Below are 21,488 nucleotides of genomic sequence, written 5' to 3'. Positions count from 1 at the left end.
CAACTTCATTAAATACATCAACTCCCCTAATTAGATGCATGGAGAAACATTTCACTACAAAAGCTAAAACTTCTTAGCAGCAGTCAATTAAAACTATAACTTGAACCTCTAATTTGTTAATCTATTAACTCTTAATTTTACCCTTAAAGTTAAAAATAAAATACTGTTTCAACAGCATATAACAGGATCTCATATACTGTACGCTCTGTTTCTGCTCTCCATTGAATGTATATGATGCTGACTCAAATATTAAAACTTTTTTTATTGGTGCATCACTGCATCATTTATGATGTGAGCATCATTTTATACACACTTCCCCAAATTATATTTGGTAAATTTGTATAAAATACAATTTTAACCTGACATATTTGGTATCTTAACTGGAAGTAAAAATCAAGTGAACAATATTTAGCCGTACAGCTTGTTTGGAAAGCCACCGGCACGTTTAAGACCTCATTTCGCTTTATTAAAAGGCATCTCAAAAGAAATTTAATATTCTGAAACAGATGTGGAATTTCTGCCTGCTACCAAAATAAAAACGGTCATGACTGCATGTCAGACTTAATAATAGATAGCACAAATGTCTGCCTGCTACTAGTTTAAAAACTCTGCTACATCATCAAAACCGTCTACTCGGTAGAGGCATATAAGGTACACATAGACAACTATTAACCTATAAGTGTAAAATGTATAATTGCTCCCCAATTCAAAATAGTTACAACTTCATAAAATACTAATCTAATTCACAAATGCGTGCCAGCAATAAACATTTCTACCTACTTCCTAATTAAAAGCCTTCTGTTTTTGCTTAATGTACATGTATATGTGCATTACATCCATTTTTCAGTAAATCTCGGCCCTTCTCCAGCTGTCTGTTAGCTAGTGTGTGTGACTGGATGTGTACTGTGACACAGAGGACATCGGTTGTGATGTACAGCACGGACTTGGTTGAATTCAGACCAATTAGTGGCCTGCAATGGATGTCAGCCTCACTTTAATGAGGCCTGGCATGAGCTGATTGGAAGCCTTTAACCGCAAGATACAGGGCCCGAGTGTGTGTGTGTGTATGTGTGTGTGAAGCTAACCACAGCAGATGTCAGAGCAACGTTCTGCTGAGTGGACAAATTTTTGTTCATCAGTAAATGTCACTTTTTATTCATTCTGCTTACAAAAAAACCTCAGCTGAAGCTCTAACTTAGAAACTGAAATTAAAGTTTTATATAAAGTTGATTCTGTGTCATACTGGACCAAAACTATTGTCCTGTATTTCCAGTTTGGCTATTTTTTGATGATTATATTCTCAGTGTTTGAACTTTGGAAATGAACTGGCTTTAGGCCTGATGTTTGATTCCACATGAACATATAAACAAACACATGCATATAGCTGCTACTAGGTGGTGTGTTTGTCTGCATAAATCCAGCTTTTGGGTTGGAATGGTGTGTGTGTGTGTGTGTGTGAGTGTTGGTGAGTGGAGGAGGACAGGTCCTTGAGCCTGATGACAGGGCGGCCGGGCGGAGTCAACAGACTCCTGCTTGGCCAACGTTTTTCTCCCCCGCATCTCGGAGGAGCTCCTGCCAAATTATCTGATTTGATCGGGCCGCCTCGCTCTCTGGAATGCGTCTCTTTCCTCTAGACGCCTCCGTTTCACACACTAACATCCAGTCTGAGATGCTTATAGCAGATATGGGGGCGCTGAATGTGGCTTTTCAGCCTGTGTTTGTTGCAAATATTCAAGGAACTCTCAGTTTTTATGACTGAAAGTTTACTTTTTTATTTTGTAAACTAGATTGACAATCTTTTAGACTTATCACCTTATTCAGTGGTAATAGAGGAGGTGCTTTAAGTATTTAAATTGACAATAAATTCAAAATGAAACATTGGAGAACATCAAATTATAAAAATGAAATGCCACTGAATATCAAAACTTTTTGTTTGGTGATTTGATCAGGAAGGAGCATCCATCATAATAAAAGTGGATGACACTGATGACACAACTGATATTTGATTAAAACCTGATGGTGACAAAATTTTAGCAAAACTTTGTTGGGAGTTTGTGCAAAGCAGCTCTAAGCTGAAATAATTGGATCCTTGTTGCCGTGTCAGTGCAGCAGACACTAGAGCAGCAACATAATTATAACAATTCATGGAAACATCAAATGTTCTGTAAAAATTGGCAACATTGAAACAAATGACCAGAAAAGACCAGTAACCTCAGGTTGCAGTAGTATTAGTCCAACACTCTTTAATCAATATGTATATCAGTGTATTAGCAAAATCTCCCTCTGCTAAGTACTCAAATTAAATACCTTCAGTTTGTATGATCTAATCTCACTGGTCCCATCTGAAGAAGCTTTACAACAGCGAGGACTAGTAGTTGCTTTTTCTTTTATTTTTGCTGGAATTTGAACTATCCCTTTAATTCTAACAGTATGAGTCACAAGTGTGTTTATAAAGAGTGATTGACTGGCTGAGAGTATATCTGCATGTGTGTGAGCAGTTGAAGGGAAAGAAGTGGAGAGTAATGCGCGACAGTCTTCACTGGCTGCAGTGACACTGAAAGGATCTCCCAAGAAGATGATGGAAAGTCTCTCTCTGTCTCATTACACCCCCCCCCACCCCCCACCACCCCACCTCCACTCCTCCCCCTGCACTCCTCCCCTCCTCCCCTCCTCCCTCTGCTCTTCCTATCTCCATCCCTCCTCTCAGTGCTCTTGTTTCCAGCGGGGTTGGCTCGGCTTGCGCTGCGGTGGTTTCGCCTGGGACGCTGTCCAGTCTCTCAGCAGCTCTGCATTTGCATAACCATATTTGTGTGCCCTTAGTCTGCCAAGTCAACCTCCTCGTGTCGGGCCTCAATAAATAATACATTATTAGATTCTTTTTTTTTTTTTTTTTTTTTTTTGGATGGTGATGGTAGTGTTGGAGGGGGTGTAGGATATTCAGCTGTAAACTATTTCTGAGAAAAGTGAAATAAGAGCTAGCATGTGTTGATCTTATGAGGATTTTATCTGGGTAAAGTGCAGCTCTGAGGTGTTGTGCGTTAAAGATTTGACATCCCGGCTGCAAAAAAAGATGATGCATTTTGATATTTAACCCCAAAAGATTTTCATTTTACTTTTAAATAACAGCACACACATAGGCTTTAGGTAACATTTAAAAGTTGGAGTCAGGCATAATAATTCATCGTTGGGAAATTCTGCATTACTCTTTAAGTGAAGTGGATTTTTGATGTAAAATCCACATTGGATTTAGAGTCTGGTATAATTTATAATTTCCTGTTTCACTTTAAATAACTAATTCTGTTTAGGGGAGATTTGAGATTAAATAATACAGTAAAGATAACGGTGAAAATGTAAGTAGTGGACAAAATAAAATGAATACCTTATGATGAATTTTGATGCAGCAAAAGTGCAGCTGTCGCAAAGGTCGTGCAAGCTTCTTGGATGGCCTATGATCGTCTAGGTGTTCTTGTTATTTTGTCCACCCCGCCGTGACCGGGACAGTTGAGGATTTTGATTTAAAATAAAGTGAGTGTGACGAATGTAAAGGAGACTGAGGTCATCTGTGTCGAGGAGGCTGAGACCGATGGAAAGCTCTCCTGTAGGTCTGGATCTTTGTCAGCATGGAGGGAACGTTTTTATCCGCTTTAACATTGTGACCGTGTTGATGACTTTTAATGGTCAGTCTGTAAAACTTGTTCCAGAAGGAGCACTGGGGGGAAAACTTCATTTGCCGAACGCTTCCCATCGGAATTCTTCATTGTGTGGCCCAATTTGAGATTGAATATTTTCCACATCGCATTTCAAAGGCTTTGCGCAGCATTTATTCTGCTTTTGACATCAACCCAGAACTCCATGACGAGTTGAGCCAGCGAGCCAAACTCGGCCGCTTCTCTCCAAGCTGCAGACGGCAGGTGATTTGGATTCAGCAGTGAGCCGCTGTACTTTCTCAGCGTGCCAAGTTTCCTGCGTAAAGCCTAAATCGTATTAATTCAACTGTTTCAGAGCTGCTTTCTCATTCATCTCATTCATTTCTCCCTCAGACTCGGAGGCGAGTCCCGGCTCAGACGGAGAGGGTCTGGCCGAGAGGACGTCGTGCTCCTTCGGCTCACCTGCCGACCTTGCCCCCGGCCCCTGCGACCCGTCGCCCCCGGCTTCCATGGAGGAGATCCAGGTGGAGCTGCAGTGCGCAGACCTGTGGAAGCGCTTCCATGACATCGGCACTGAAATGATCATCACCAAGGCTGGAAGGTAGGCCACACACACACACACACACACACACACACACACACACACACACACACACACACACACACACACACACACACACACACACACACACACACACACACACCTAGGGAGTTTATGCGCAGCTCCGCGGCAGATCCATGGCGCAGGCGGATTGTGGCCAAAAAGTGCGTAAAAGACCATTTGCGAATTTTTACTCACATAAAAGTTATCCCTCAATTATTTGGCCGAGTGAGTTTCTATTCAATTCTATTATGAGTCATCTTTTGGAGAGGGAATTATTTCTTATGAGGTCAGATTATTACAACTCATTCTGAGGTCGACACACACGCAAACACAGAGGTTTATCAAATGTGCAGGCCTGAAATCCGCAGACTCTATAAGAAAACACACACACACACACACGCACACACGCGCGCGCACACACACACACACACACACACCTCTGAGCTCTGTTTGGAGGGTGTTAATGTGTTGCACGTGCAGGCCGCTCTGCTGCGTTCAGGCCTTCATAACGCGGCAGGTTATTCCTGATGTCGGAGAAAAAGCGGAGCTGGTTCTAATTAATTTCTATATAACATGTTCCGGGTTTCCTCGCTCTCTCGGGCCAACAGTCCAAACCCAGAGCAAGAGCAGAAGTTGACCTATAGGAATCCTCAGGGAGAACATGTCCCTGCTCTCTGCTCTGCTCCCCGCGCCCGGGGCGACGCACATTTCCACCTACATTTCCCCATCTGTTCAGATCAGTCGGCATGACTGATAACTGGGTTTATTATTGCTTCACCTTCACTACATTATGTCTGACTTTAACAAGATCTTTATGATCGTGTTGACTATTTAAAGCTGTTTGTTCTTCAATCAGGCGGAAACTCCGTCAGTGAGGTGAGATAATTTCCTGCGAAAATGTTTGTACGAAAAAATATTTATTTTAAATTTTTCGTTAGTCTGGTGCAGAGTTGTAACTTATCCAAGACTTTGTTGCGTTGTGTGGACACCCGAATCATCTATGTCGTTGTTATCTTTTAATTTAAAATAAACGCTATAATCAAGTTTAAGGATTTGAGCAAATAGATTTTTGTGGTTGAACAAATATGGAGTAATTAGACCCTTAAAACGATCCACTTCTGCATTATTAAATGGCGAATAATATGCAGTATATGTAAAATATTTTTCTTACGCAATGGTTGAAAATATATATAGGCTACATGAATTCAAGAGTATGAACAGGTCAGTCTTATTATTGGAGGATTTATTTATAAGGGCGGAAAATGACCTTAGAGGACTAAACGCGTCTATCGGTCGTATCTGAGACCAAATAAGAATAAAAAAAAATCACAGAATTATTTGTGTGTTTTTCATATTTTTTGTAATATATAAAATAGCTATTTTAGATTTATTTATTTCACTCCAGTTTATGAAAGCAGCTGTTTTATTTTGTTTACAGGCTAAACTTTTGAGATCAGAGTTTTTATTTTTGGCTGCTTGACTTCAATGAGACCAGAGCTGTTTCAGCTCCTCCTCTCTGTTCTGAGACTGAAATCAACTCTAACGTCGTCCTCCTCTCCTCGTTACAGACTACAGCGAGCCTGTTTTCATGAATTGGGTCTAAACTGGTACTCAGCTCATAAATAGAGCAACAATCAGTTTGCGCTGAGGCAGAGTGAAGGCGCACACGACCGTCGCCGTGTGTATTTCACGGCCTGCTCATAATAAGCCCATAAATCCAGAAGAGAAGGGAAGCAAGAAAACAGCCCTCTTTTCTCATTAGTCAGGCCCGGATTTACGACCTTTAAATGAAAAGGGAAAAATGCAGCGTTTGAAGTGCAAAATGAGGAATTAAGTTAAAATCTCTCCCCTCCGTACACAGACAGTTATTTAATATACGTGCATTTTTATCCGTTTTATAAATTGTAATTTTCGTGATTGTTGCATCAGTAAGCCTTCAGATTTAGACTGCAGTTACAAAGTGGAAGGAACTGGATGCTAAAATATTTTATAACACAGAAATACATTTACTTGCATATAAATTACATCCCCAATTTGACTTAGATTATAAAGTGTTATCCTAAAAAAGACTCAAGTACAGCAGAGGAATAATATTCCAGGATTGGTAATTTTACAGGAAACAATAAGAAAGAGGTGCAAAGGTCAGAGGTCAGACTGGTATGACAGTATTGAACAAAATATTTTCATTTTACACTAAAATAGTAGAAATATGCAAGAAGAAGAAAATAGTCAAGTAGAGACAGAAGAGATTTTTCACTTTACAAAAACAGTGAGTGACATTATTTTTTAAATTTGGCGAGTCAGAGTGAAGACTGAAATCTGATCATATTCAGGATAATTGTGTTCAAGATGTTTTCAAAATGTGATTTTATTGAATAAATGTGAAGACTGTGTGTCCTTGAAATACAGAACTCTGGCCAACAAGTCTGCTTCCCTTAATTCAAATTTGGTAAATCTGCTGCTTACTTTATAAGCTGCAAACTGGTCTGATGGATGGATTTAATTCATTCCTCAGTTAGAGGGGCCAATCATTATTAATCACATTTATGATGTTTTTCTCAATCTAGCCTGAAAAAAGTAGCGATCTTTGAAAATAAATTTGAATTTAAACAGAATAAAATCGTAACATGTTTGATGTTTGTTTTTAGGAATATTTTTGGATTTCCAAGGAACAGTTTTAATGAACAGTGTGATCAGTCTAAACGTGTGTCTGCTTGCCGACTGATGTTTACTCTCAACTGCACAAATATCACAGTGTTGAAGTTTAAATGATTGCAGACACCAGGCTGGAGAACAGTCATTTCTCCTCATTTCATCCATTAAATGCTAATAAATCATCAAGAGATTCATGCTGAGAGAAAAGAAAAAACTCTGTGAATTCAAAAACTACTTTCATATTTTTGTAAAATGATTCTCGCTGGTTTGATTTTCGATTACTTTTCTCCCGTGAATTCAGTGAACGTGACACAGCTACTGTTAAGTTTAGTTCAGTAGTTGTATTTTGTGAAGAAGTTATGTAACAGTCTATCTGTAGCTCACATGCTCAAATGTGAAATGATGTGTGCTCAGTGCCGGACTGCACAAGCATTTACAATAAACAACAATATTACAGCGTCATGAAAATCACAAGCTCTCAGAGTGTTCAGCGTATAATTGCATTTTTGGATGTTGTCACTTCAGCGTGCTCCTGTTTTTATCGATTTGTTAAACTTGTTACACGTTCTTATTAATTCTTTCTAGGATGAAGTGCTTTTTAATATCAGGTGATCTCAAATGAACAGGCCTATATGCAACCTTCTCTCAGTCTTACAAACATTATCGGTCCCGTTAGTCCTCATTTAGTTAGATCAGATTTTTATTAGATTTTCCCTCTCAGATCAGGTCACGTCACTCAGTTGAAGTGATCATTCTTCACATTTTATTTGATTTATTTTGCCTCTGTGAGCTGTTTTTAATTTTCTTTTTCTTTACAAGTGTATTTCTCAGCAATTTTATGTCAGTTTTTCTCAAAACATCTTTTCTGACAAGAAGGAAAAACACCTGCTTATATATAATAATCTACATCAGGCTTCTCTCTGATCCCATCTGCAGAAAAACTGACATGAAATCAGATTTTCATATAAAGCAGTGTGTTCTCTTTTTCTTTGTTTAAACTGTAAATGTGATTTCAGGACTTTTTTTAGTTTTCAGACTTACTGTTACTCCATCAGATTAATCAGTATGTGTTGCTTTTCCCACTTCAGGAGGATGTTTCCTGCCATGCGAGTAAAGATAGCAGGCCTGGACCCTCATCAGCAGTATTACATCGCCATGGACATCGTACCTGTGGACAACAAGAGATACAGGTACCCTCCTGACACACACAGATACCACCAAGTCCTCCAAATTAAATGACCACATAGGTTGTTTGTACCTGCACTACAGAACAACTCATTGGAGCGTTAATATGCTGCTTTCCAAAACAAATCACTATTAAAAAATAATGATGTTTCATGATGTGACAACACTGTGGTTATAGTCTGGTTAGGTTAAGGCACAAAAAACACTTGATTAGGGTTAGGGAAAGATCATGGTTTGGGTTAAAATGTTCACTCGAAACATGATTACTATTTCCTTAAAGTTAGGCAACCTTCATTGTCATGGCAACAGTAAACATCACGTTACGGTTTTAAAAAAAATGCCCCGACTCGTGGTTGGAAACATGACACTGGCGGTTGGAAGCGGGAAGTGAATAGCGGTCTCCTGCAGCAGAGTCCACTTTCTGCCATCTAAATAACTATGTAGCCATCCACACAAGCCGTCTCCTTCTAATAAGGAAGTCACCTTATATAGACGTCATCTGAACTGCGACACTCCTCAGGGTCATAATTACTAAGGCTGCTGGATCCGTCACTCAAATGTAACTATAGGTCGTTTTTGGCAACTGAATTTATGATCTATAGGAACCATCCTGACACACGCACATTCATGCAAGTGAATGCCTGTGCAGACATATCAGACATATCAGCTAGTCAGTGTCACCCAGAACAAAGGTTCCTCTCTGAACACAGTTACAGAAAACAGTGTAAAACCTATATGCAATTTAATTATCTTTGCACATTTTATTTATGTACCTTGTCATTTTACTCTCCATCCAAGTACAGAAATGTATCCCAAAGTTTCTCCACATAGCTGCTGTTAAACCAAAATAATTTAATTCTTTTGGGTTTCAGTGGGGAGGTTAATGCCCCATGATGGTCTAAAGTCTGTTTCAGATGCTTTTCAACCATGAAAAGAATGAAACTGCAGAGGAAAAGCTGAGCAATGATATTTTTTCATAGGCATAAAAAAATATCAAGCATATACATAAGCACAAAAGAGCATCTCTGTAAATAGTAGGATCAGCCTTCATACATGAGTTAATAAATGCACAGCTGTATATAATATGCGCACGCACAGTCATATCTGCATGTGCAAATGCATGAGCAAGCCTGCACTCCTGCACCCCCGCTAGCTGGACACAAAACTGTATTTTCCTGGATGATTCTCAAAAGTCAGACCGAGCATAAACCTTTGGACCTAGTTGGATTGTTCTAATCTTGATGTCATTTCTCATGTTAGAGTTGTACGTAACAGGATTTGGGCTGGATATTCCAGCCTTTTTCATTTTTCAAATTTCTCATAACTGCAATGAGAGGTGTCCCTGTCTTCTACTCGACAATACAAAAAAAAGTAGTTACTCAAATCACTGACATCATTGAAGTGAAGCAAAAGTGATTAAAGTGTGCATGTGCTGGAGGAAGGCTTGTATATGACGGATCTCTCTGGATATGCAATAAGACTGATATCCTGGCCCACAGTACTAGTCCCTGAAGTCAGAGCCAGAGAGAGGAGATTGAAATGTATTCATCTTCCCACTAGCTGAGCTGCAGAGCCAGAGGCTGCCTGCAAATAGGATAACTCTCAGCATTCAGGTCTAATGATGGGGAAAAATGAGGTAAAGATGGAAAGAAAATTTGTGATGCTGGGTATACCTGTTGCTGGAGTGAAAGACGCTGCAGGTTTTACTTTTATGTCTCAGTATCCTTTTTCAGGTATCATGACAGAAACAAGGAAGTGAGATGAAGATGAAGAGAAAAATGTGTGAAGCTTACCTGCGCATGGTTTTATAGATGCTGACACTTCATACAAGCTGTGGTGTGATGAACTGATAATGTGGAAATTAACCTAGAGCTGTCAGTACATCTGAATAAGAGTTTGAGCAGTATGACGTTGCTGTTTTTGTATCAAGGCTGCCAGTAGACTGTTGAGGGTTAAAATTACTGTGACCTTTTTTAGTGTTTCAGCCAAAATCGCCCCCAAAACAGCATTTAGACGATCATCAGACAATTAGACAAACTGATGAACCTCATTTAGTCACAGGTGGAAATTAACTGATGCAGTCAATATTCTATAATTTTGTTATTGACAACAAAGCCTATGAAAAGACGTAAAACAACAGTGTATTTGTCTGTATAGATTCCAACATCCACAGCCTAACTGTGGCTCTCAGCCTCAAAAGAACTGGTTCCTACTGAACATGTAAAATCTTTGAAAACAGTTCACAAATATATACTTTCTATTTCTAGAAAAGGTGCAATAATTTTTGAAAACAGCTGGAAATTGTAGTTTGTAGTTTTTAGCAAACATTACTCAAACAGGAGTAAATAGTACCTTTGTTGGGACTATTTTTTGTTGGGGAATAATACACATTTGGTGCAGTACGGCAGCAGGATAATGTAGATGCGTTTGATTCAAAGTAAACTACAGTGCCCATGTTCATGTGAATGAAAGCTGTGGCTCATTGATTGTTTTTAATGGTTTGTGGACAACAATGGGGACGCTATGGCATAGAAAAATGTAGAAAAATTCAATATCTCCAGACTTATCCATCAAGGCCAAATGTAAGAGGATACTCATACTTAATCCAAATGCAAACAAAAGTATCAGCCTATAATCAAAATTCAGATCAGGGTTATATACTTGACGTAGACGAACACAGTAGTAAAATAAGTCCATATTTTATATGGACTTATTTTATTTTATGAATGAATTGAAATACACAAAATAATTACTTTTCATTTCAATTATTTTGTGAAAATACCTGAAATTCATATGATCCAAAAATAATTTATAGCATCTTGAAGTATATTTGAATTCAGGTTTTTACTTGAAGTGTAGTTTTTTTTTTCTCATTGTGATATTGTTTCTTAAGTAAATCATTTTTCCACACTGTCTTTTAATGGTGAGAAAATTGTAGCAGCACCTTAAAGATATTTCAACTCTGTGGCACATGGAATCTTTAAATGAATAATACATTTACAAAATGTTTATTTAAACTCAGAAAATTAAATAAATAGCTAAATCCAACCACGAAGCCCATTGGAACCTGATCCAGTATATCCATCCACCCCTAGAAAAAAACATATACTCTAAAAAAATTATTAAAATAATTCACTATGAGAAGAAATAAAGAGACATGTTCTTAAACGCATCTGTGAAACAAGTTCAGTTTGTGTGTTCTCAATAGTGCATAAAGTGTATCAACAGTGTTTTAGAAGCCTACATAGCTTTCTTGGCAGCTGCTGAGCATATTTTAAAGCAGAAAGTTCAATGGCATAAAACATGTTTATAGGGAGTTAGTTTTGTTTTCAAGCGTTGCTATGCGAGGGTGAATATTTGATTAAAGGCTGAGCGTGCTGCTGATATGTTCCCTCTCCCTGTGCAAAACAAAACCATGTCATCTCAAACGGAACTGGAGGGAGGTTCATATCCCTTGTGTCTAGTTATGTCAGATTCATTTAAACAGGTTACAAGTCTGCATAAAAAAGTGATGAATAAAAACAAAGTAAGCTCTTTGATCTGTGCACTGCACACATTTGATTCGAGCGTCATTCTTCATTTCATATTGTTGTTTATTAATGTAAAGTTTTCCATCGAAGCGCAGCGGACGTTCTGCCCTGCCGCCTCTCTCCGCTCTCCCACCAGCGAACCAAGACATCGTGGAGGATTTTAGAGGCCAGAAGATCTTGTAAAATTAAATAGGATTTTCTTCCTGGCTGGGGAATTTACCACAGGGCTTTGCAAACTGAGCTGGGAGCTGTCACTGGTGTGTCTGAGAGTCGTGGAGAGGTTGGGGTCTGGAAATTCGATCTTTATTGGAATCGACTTACTTTACTTGGGCTCCCTGCCCCTCTTTAGGAACGTCTCATTGGTACCACGCTCATTAAATCTCCATATATTACAGCTCTTTTATGTGGACAGTCGGTTGGTTTGTGCTGAGCTCAAGCTGCTGAGCGTGGGTCTGTCTGGCTCCTCAAACATACCTCGTCCCTTCAACTGTGTCAGAGCATGTTGCATTCTGTGTTAACACACACACGCACACACACACTCATATAGGTACCCATATACAATCAGAAACACATTCAAAAAGAATCAAATACACAGTAACGTATCTGCAGACATTTATGTTTCTACGCATGAGAACAGTCACTGAATACAGTCGTACCTCAACCCCGATTCTGAAGGTAACTCTAACCTGACATTAACCCCAGACCCACGTTGTTCCCCCCACACAAACTTAACCTGTATTGACACATAATCCTATAAACTTTAATACAATAAACCCAGGTTATAATCTAAAACTGGCTCCATGTAGAGCTGAAGAGTAGAACAATTAATTTTCATTTGGTCTTCACAAAGACAAAAAAGTATAGAAATAGAAAACACTCACTCACTCAGAAGTATGACCGGTTCTAAAACAATAATACACACACACAGGCATTTAGGTTAATATACTTGTGAGGATATTAATTGAATATAATTCGTCCCCTCAAACACGATTTCTAATTTAACCTATTTCTATCCTATTTATCTGAATTTGGATTAATACTTAATCCTAAATCTAACCTTAATCTAATTTCAAACTGGCACCATGTAGATGAGAGGACTGGCAAAATGTTGTCACTTTGAAAAATTTGTCATGGACACACACACACACACACACACACACACACACACACACACACACACACACACACACACACACACACACACACACACACACACAAACAAACATACACACACACCTAGGTATTTGTGCTGCATCAGAAACACACAAATTGTACATTTGAAGGCATCTGAAGTATGTTATTGTACTTGTGAGGAGTCATTGAATGCACTTATTCCCTAACACAAGTCTAAACTAAAGCTGTTAAGTCAAGTAAAGTCAATTTGATTTCATTTTATTTATATAGCCTAAATGAATAAATCACAAATTTGCCTCAAAGGGCTGATCTGTACAGCATCCATAATGTATGACATGAATGTCATAATTTATTTGTTTTTGTGAGGATGTTTGGTTCTCAGTAGAGACATAGAAGATCACTCACACTCATACATAAATCAAAACAAGTTTTAAAGTGATAAAACACACTAGAAACCATTAACAGTCAGGTTTTTTACTCTACTCATTAGGACCACAATTAACCCTAAACCCAATTTGATAACCCTAATTAAAAAAAACCCAACAATTTTGTAACCTTTATCCTTTAAACATTCATTCTTATCTGAAACTTCCCTGTGTAGAAGTAGGGACTAGCAAAATGTCATCATTTATCTATCTTTGCGAGGACATTTGGCCATCATAACTATAGAAATTTAAGGACACACACACATGCTCAAACAGAGCTGTTGGTCTTCTCCTACAAATTCAGAACACACATGCAAGTCAACCCTGAATGATAATTCAATAGCAATATTTACTCTGTCAGTACAGTAACCCAATATACAGTCTGGGTTTGGCAAGTGTGTAAATGTGTGTGTGTGTGTTTATGTGCATGCCTGCCTGTGTTTGAATATATTCATGATGAGCTGGGAACGCACACACACACATGTATTTGCTTTTTGTTGGGTTTATGTCTTTGTGTGTGTGTGTTTTATGTCTTAACATGCATGTGTGTTTATCCCAGTGGGTATAATTTTGTGTGTGTGCGTGAGAGAGGAGGAAAGAGAGAATTTTAGAGTATGCATTGCAGTTCGGTTTTGTCAGCTGTATGGTTTGGTGTTGGCTGAGAAGGGAAAAGACTCCTCCTCCCTTCGCCCCCATCTGTCCAGTAAGAGTGTCACATAAAGTCCAGTCTTTATTGATCGTGCCGGTGCCAGATGGCAGATTTATGGAAGATGAAAGCGGGGGGACTAATCAGATTTCCAGTTCTGTTTGGGGCTAAAGTTTCCTCGTTCCTTAACACTTTCCCTGCTACGCTGAGCGTAACCCTAAACAGCACTCCAAACAGGAAATTACAGAAACACCTGGCACCCTTTTGTGTGTGTGTGTGTGTGTGTGTGTTAAGGTCAAATGTCAGAGCTGTGTGTGGAGGTGTGTGCTTGGTATGACATATAGTAAAAACACAAAACAGGTAGTTAAAATGATCCCTTTCTGTAGTTCATTACATCCATATTTCACTATTTAACAGTAAGCAATGGCATTTTTACATAAATAAATGTCAGTTCATGTTTTGACTGATACACCACTATAGTAACAGGAATTAGCTGGCCGGCTCTTAAAACTAAACTTAAGTGTGTGTTTCTCATTTCCACATTGTTTGAAATAAAGCATGAGCACCTTCCATGGCTGAAAAGACAAATAAACGCAACTTAAAATAAAAGGAAGAAGACATCTCCACATCATTTAGCTGACCGATTTGTGGGAAGTGTTGAAACATCACACCAGTGTAGGCTTGGTTAAGATCACTGACTAGAAACATACTTCCAATAGGGGAGACTGATTCGTGTCACAGAACTCACAGAAACCTCATCTAGCTCAATCATGGAGGTCGAGTGAAAACAGGATCTCAGTGATGGCTGTGTGATGGTGGTTCTTTTAGATTCTCCATCTCCAAACTATAGTTTGGAAAACCACTAACCAGTAAAAAAAAAATCAGGTGGGTGTTAACTGGCCTCACATTCAACTTCCATTGGGATTATAACAACTCTCTGCACAGGTGGTATGTGTTTATCATTTTTATGGCAGCAAGGTACATAAAGAGCATACAAATATGAATAAAGAGATCAACCTGGGCCACACATCGCAAGCCCCACAATGCAATGTGTCAGATTTTATAAATGAAAAAGTTAGTAGAGTGACACTACACCTGCTGTCATGATACAAAATGATTCATAAGAGTCTAAAAACTAAGTGTCTATTATATAGGAAGTAGTGAATGACTGAACAAAGTAGTGATGTCGGACACAGACTCCAACAATAAGCTTTTTAAATGTGTGCACGTATTGTTGTGCATTTGAATTGTGCTGTGTTTTGTACTTATAAATAGGCGTGTGTGTGTGTGTATGTGTGTGTGCGTGTGCATGTGCATGTGATGGGGTGGTGCAGCCCTTGGAGGCAATAACAAAAGGACCAAATGAGAGTTTTGTCCATGTTTCAGGAGTGAGTGATGACTTTGGCAGAGACACTTCAGATAAAACACTTTCAACTGAGTGCAGGGCCAGAACTAAAGGCAAACAGCTGTTAGACTCTCTCCCCCCACTTATTCTCTACCTCGCTTTCCCATTATGTGTTTCTCTCTTTCCTCTCCTTCTTCCTCTATCACTCTACCTTCATTCATTTCTCTCGTATGCTTCTTTTTCTCTATATACACTTTCTCTCTCTGTTCTTTACTTTCCTTTTCTTTTTTGAAACAGCGTGATATATATATCATTTTGACCAGTGGTTGGTGGACATGTTTTAATAATGAAAAAAAAAAAACAGTCTTTCTTTCTTTCTTTCTTTCTTGTTTTCTCTCTCTCCCTCTCCCTTTCTCTCTCTCTCCCTCTCCTCCCTGCTGTTTAATGGGTGATACACCCCATTGTACCCAAAGTCAAACACATCATCAAATATTGTGGCTGAGCTTAATTGAAACTATGCCGCTTGACTGTGTGACTGCATATGGAATATTTTATGTCGCTCTTGTTAGAAATTTCAAGCACAATGAAGAAACAACAGATGAGTTTTAAAAGCCGGTGTTGTGGCAACGTGGCCAAGTGTTTGGAGTTTGTTTTCCAGCTAAGTGAAAGAAGCAGAGGCGCTCCAGCCTTTTAGAAATCCAAACAGGCTTTATAATAACCCTGAAGTAACCTCAGCGCTTCAGATGAATTTTCAAAACAGTGAAGTGATGAGAGAATATTAGTGCTGGGGATTCCTCTAACCTTCTGAGGAACAAAAATATGATTGGCAAATGTGTTTGAAAGCATGAGAAGTACAAGTGATGCATGCAGAAAAAGTGAATGAAAATGTTGTAAACAGTAATTACATTTTCAGGTTTGCATTAACATTTGAAGTAACTAAACTGACATGTTTTGGGGATGCAAAGGATAGTTGAGCCTGGACTTTCTGCATCTCAAATATATTGTGTGTGTACTAAAGCAGGCAGGTTCTTTAATGAGATAAGAAAAAAAAGATTAAAATGACCACCATTTTGCAGAAAAAGATTTTTCCCATGCCTTAACAAAAATCATTTAAACTGATCCCAAGTAACAAAAACTGACCAATAACATCACCAAAATACGTGTTAAAGATTTGTGAATTACCACATTTCCAAATGATCTGAAATAGTGATATTTCATGCATCACACAAAAAACAGCACAACTTTTCATGTCATGTCATGTGAGGGTCCTCCTTCATTCATTTATGGTGGATCTATCCTCCATAATACAGTAGACAGAACTTCTTTGAATGTGAATCATCACACAAATATGTACAGTGTCAAAAAAGATTTGTAACATCAACTGCTTATATTGACCTCCATTTCCTGTGTCTGGAAAGAACGACAATTGTACTTTGTCTGTGTGTCTGCTGGTGCTGAAGGCAGTTTCCCTGTGTTGTCCTTCAGGTATGTGTACCACAGCTCCAAGTGGATGGTGGCAGGAAACGCCGACTCCCCGGTACCACCGCGGGTCTACATCCACCCGGACTCTCTGGCCTCAGGAGACACCTGGATGAGGCAGGTGGTCAGCTTCGACAAGTTAAAACTCACCAACAACGAGCTGGACGACCAGGGACATGTAAGGAAAAACCCTTTCTCTGCCTCTGTTTTTACATATTGCAATGGTTAGTGTTAGTTAAGGCATTTTTGCGTCTGTAGGCAAAGACCAATACATATTTAAAGCATGGTGCTATAAAAAGACCCATATAATTAATGAAAAATATGTTCATACTTCCCCTGACAGGGGGAACAAACATAATAAATTACACATTACTTATATTACTTTTCACTTAATAAATTGATTGAGCTGTAACTCATCAAAAGTATTCAATAAGCTACATCATGGGAAAATCCCTGCGCCCACACATCAATCAGACTTTAATGTGTTTTTTTTAAAATCGCTGGCAATGAATGCAATCCTGCAACAAAGATGATAGCTTTTGCAGCTGAAACACTTTGGTTTTAAATGTTGAAGCTGTGATTCATTAGTTTCATTTGTGATTTAAGTTTCATCTTATTTCATGGTAGAAATGGATGCACTCTTGGAGCCGTGAGGCAGTTTTTGGATAGAAATGTTTTTGATGCGTTTGCTTGAAAGGAAAGTTGACACGGTTCTTCATGCACTGGGTGAATTTCATGACTCACAGAGCCATGAGACTTCAGAATTGATTTTCTGCAATACGTGACAGTCTGCTCCACCACATACTGCCCTCCCACACTCACACTGTTCTTTTTGAAGATGTTCCACCCTGACCGAATATTATTAGGTTTGTGGATTAGCATGGAGAGATATTAGAGGCCTGGGATTTGAACTGTTGCCCATGTTTAAATATATAATATTCATTTCCTCCATGGCTCTGTAAAGCATTTTGTAATGAAACAGTTTCGTTAAAGGCACTTAATGATTGGATTTGATTTGTAGTACACTCCATCAGCCGCATTGAGCTAAAATTTAAGTCTGACCACAATCTGTCTGATTTACTGCCCTGCTCGTATCCGGTCAGTAACAGAGGTGGTGAGCTAAAGTAAGTCTCTTATTGGTTCTTGGCTGCTCTAAATGTGTAATGTGGGTTTCATAGGTGAAATATTTAACTGTAATGCAATAAGTTAGACCACAATTTGTTTGATTTACTGCCGTCCTTATGTATGATCAGCAAGTGGGCAGCAAGCTAAAGTGAGTCCCTTATTTGCACCGTACAGTTAGAAAGGAGTTTCATGGGAAAGGGACAATATTAAGTAGAAGGAAACTAGGTTAGCCTTTCATTACTAGCTTTGATTGGCCCCTTATGTTTAAATCTGCAATGAGCGCAAAGAAAATACAAAATGACAAAACTGTACAATAAGAGTCTGCAAGCAGCACTGCAAGATAATAGTGTGTCAATTATGAGAACACACAGTGTTCACACTTAAGTGTCTCTACATAATGAATCCTGAAGGGCCCTTAAAAAATAAATTACACGTGTGCAGTATAACTCTCTAAGATCATAAAAATCTGAATAATGGAAACTGGAAGTACCTTTAGTATCTTTTCTGCAAAACGTGTAAAACTACTTAGAGCATCAATTTAATTTCATAGTTTTGTGGATATTTGTGGAAATAAAGGCAGATTTAATTAATAGCAAATCCAGGAGTGTCTCAGCTATTTGTGTATATTTAATGTGTTGATGGAGATTGGTACAAACAGGAGAGGATCTGCTGTCTCCTTTCACCTGATCTGAATGAGAAAAGAGTTGAAGTTTTTATAAAGTGGTTCCTGTTGTGACGATCAAGCCATTTTAGAGCAGAGAATTTGACTGCTGTGCTCTGATATACTGTTGAAAACGGCGTGAGGAGCTGCTACAAATCAATTTCTCCTTCAACTTACCATTGACGCCGAGATGCCAGGTGATACGATGATTAGAAAAGCAGCATGGATACACCGCCATGACAGAGAGGTTTCCAGTGCTACGACAAAATGGCGGTGTCCAGTTTTTCGTAGCGAGCTGCGTGTTGCTGGCAGGTTCCTGCTCTGTCACAGCTCTGCAGATGATCACATCAGCTCAGTGGTGACAAATGTAATAACATATGGGTGATAGTGGGCGAGGATTCACATGCAGTGCTGTGTCGGAGTGAGGAGAGGTTGTCTTTCCTCTCCCGCTGCTCAGTTTAAGGGCTTTGTTTCCCTGAAGGAGTTTCGAGGCCAACGGAAATTCATTTCGGAGCTTCCTGTGTGGGAAACCTCACCACTTCTCACTCATCCTCTTGACTTGTGGTGTCGTGAAATGTCTGCCTCATCAGAAACAGACACCATCATGAATCATTAGACGTCACAGTGCACAACAGAAGCACATTCTGTAAGAAGAAAAAAAAATTATTATGTCTCACACAGACAAACAGTGCCCCCACGAGTTTATAATTTTGAGATGAGATTTGCAGGTTTGGCTGATGGTTGCATTTGTACCATATCAAGACTAGGTCAAAACCTAGTATGTGGCTGGACCGCGTAGGGTCAGTGTGTTAAATTATGGCCAGTTTATTACAGGGATAATCACTGGTAGTGTCTATAATGTGAATTCCTGGATATCAAATGTTAATCAGCAATTTTCTTCAGTGGTCCCAGTAATATTTCCTGGTAAAGAGTACTGAAGTAGCATATCACACTACGTTTGAGTCAAAAAAAAAATAGTATAAATGCAGTTGCAAGAATAATACTTTCCTTTCATATCTTGGGATATTTGATTTGAAAGGGAACTTATTTTAATTTTAATTATAACTATTCTAATTATCTGTTAACTCCCCCTGCTCTTTCATCTGTTTCTATCTGCGGATGTCTGTAAACATATGGTCTCATCCATATGATTAGCATGCTAGGCTAACAGTCCGTCAGCTGTGTGACTTTATGTCCACACCATGACGTCTCTCAGAACACATAAACACCATAAACACACCTGTCAGCTGTCCAACACAGTGCTGTTAAATTGGAAACATCGCGGCTACATATTATTTTTATACCGTCTATGGGCTACACACAGCATGGCAAGGCTATGCTAATGATGCTAGTCATGCTGACTAGCTGTTAGCCGCTGTGCAGGCTGGTAAAATGGATGCGTTGTGTCTCTTTGTATCTGCAGGTTGGTGCTCCTGTCAGTGTCGGAGCCTCTGTGTGAGACGCTTTGGTCGGTAAATGTGTTTTTTTTAAAACTTATTTCGGGGGTCCGCTGTAAACGCCCCAAACTCCAACACCAGGCCAGCTGACCAATGGTGTAACTTAATCACTCAATCAGTCAGTCAGTGACAGACAGACATTTGGGGTTATGGGCTGGTCCGTGATTGGTCTAGCCAAAAACCTTTGTACCTACAAAGACAAGAGTGACAATTTTACTAGTTAAACAACAGTTCTAAACAAAGCATTTCTCAAGAAGATAATTGTATCTTTGCTCTCTCCTCTATTTAAAAAACAAACAAAAAATAAACACAGTGTGCGAAGATAAATTTACTTGAACTACTGTACAATTTAGAGGTACTTGTACTCTACTTAATGCTACTTCATACTTCCATTCCACTACATTTCAAAGATAAATATTATATATTTAACTATATGTACTAATGACTTACTTGTTTTAAATACAAAACATACTGTATGATTGTTGTATAAAATATGACACTTGCTTCATGATTGATGATTTTAATATACTATAAAACCACAATAAAGCCTGATGTCTAATTTCCATTGTGGTCAGTGGTGAAAGAAATATCTAGATCCTTCACTTAAGTAAAAGTACCATCGCAACAAGATTTAAAAAAAAGCAAGAGTCAATGTAATATGTTACAGAAGAAGAACATAAGTATTATCAACAAATGCACTTAAAGTAAAAATACTCATTACGCAGTTTATATCTTATATTATAATGCTGGATTGTTATTACTGATGCATTACTTTGCCATTTTCATTTTAATGTTGCAGCTGGGTAAGGGGGAGCTGATATTAACTACTCATACTGTTGAGCAGTTTAATGTATAACATTGCATAATATTCTGTAAACTGATCATATTTTTCGTATGTTAAATCTTAATCTGCAAAATAACTTTATATATATAACTAACTATTATAAATAGCTGCCAAATAAATGTAGAGTAAAATGTACATTTACCTCTGAAATGTAGATGAGTATAACATACAGTAGATACATATAAATTCAGTATAAAAAAGAAAAAAGTTCACAGGCAGCTGAAAAATGGGACTTTTTTTGTTTCCTACAACATTTACAGTACAACCTTTTGTTCTCTTTTATATATCTACAGAAAAGCAATGAAGGCAGCACCGCACTTCAGTAACACCAAAGTTTTTCTGACATCATAGCATCATGGCCAAAGTTGTCGCAATCTGCACAGTTCAGCACTTTGGTGTCATGTGAATAGAGAGGACATTACGGTACTGTAAGCTACAGTAACAGCTTTTTGAAAGTTTTTGTCTCTGGGACCCCTCAGTGCCTGGCTGGACTCGTTAGCCTCAGGCTTCGTCCTCATGGGTTTAGATCATGCTGTCACTCTCGCCTGTCGTCTATTTCCTGTCTGTCCTCGCCGGTCTATGGGAAAACCTAATAAAATGCTGAAGCAGGCTGGACTGGCCAAAAGATTTTTTTCTTTAACTTTTCTTTTGTTTCATAGTTGCTTTGTTGTTAATGATCCATTGCACTATAATGTATCAATGCTGTTGTGTGAGTTCGTAACTTTAAAACTCCACTGAAGAAATTTCTAAC

At 38.6% G+C, this 21,488-nt stretch overlaps 1 protein-coding gene across 2 annotated transcripts in view; it reads left to right on the top strand.

The window, feature by feature from the left end:
• The window catches only part of tbx15 (T-box transcription factor 15), a 44,203-nt gene that overhangs the window by 8,935 nt on the left and 13,780 nt on the right, over positions 1–21,488 (top strand). For both annotated transcript variants that reach the window (XM_042426582.1, XM_042426581.1), the window contains exons 2-4: positions 4,041–4,248; positions 7,995–8,096; positions 16,657–16,828. In XM_042426582.1, coding sequence (XP_042282516.1) covers positions 4,157–4,248; positions 7,995–8,096; positions 16,657–16,828 — 366 coding nt within the window. In that variant the 5' untranslated portion in view covers positions 4,041–4,156. The remainder of the gene's footprint in view (positions 1–4,040; positions 4,249–7,994; positions 8,097–16,656; positions 16,829–21,488) is intronic.

Source organism: Thunnus maccoyii, chromosome 11 (assembly GCF_910596095.1).
Source record: "Thunnus maccoyii chromosome 11, fThuMac1.1, whole genome shotgun sequence".
In the NCBI taxonomy this organism is placed as follows: domain Eukaryota; kingdom Metazoa; phylum Chordata; class Actinopteri; order Scombriformes; family Scombridae; genus Thunnus; species Thunnus maccoyii.
Note: the sequence above shows the minus strand (reverse complement) of the source record. Positions and strands in the feature narration are given on the sequence as shown.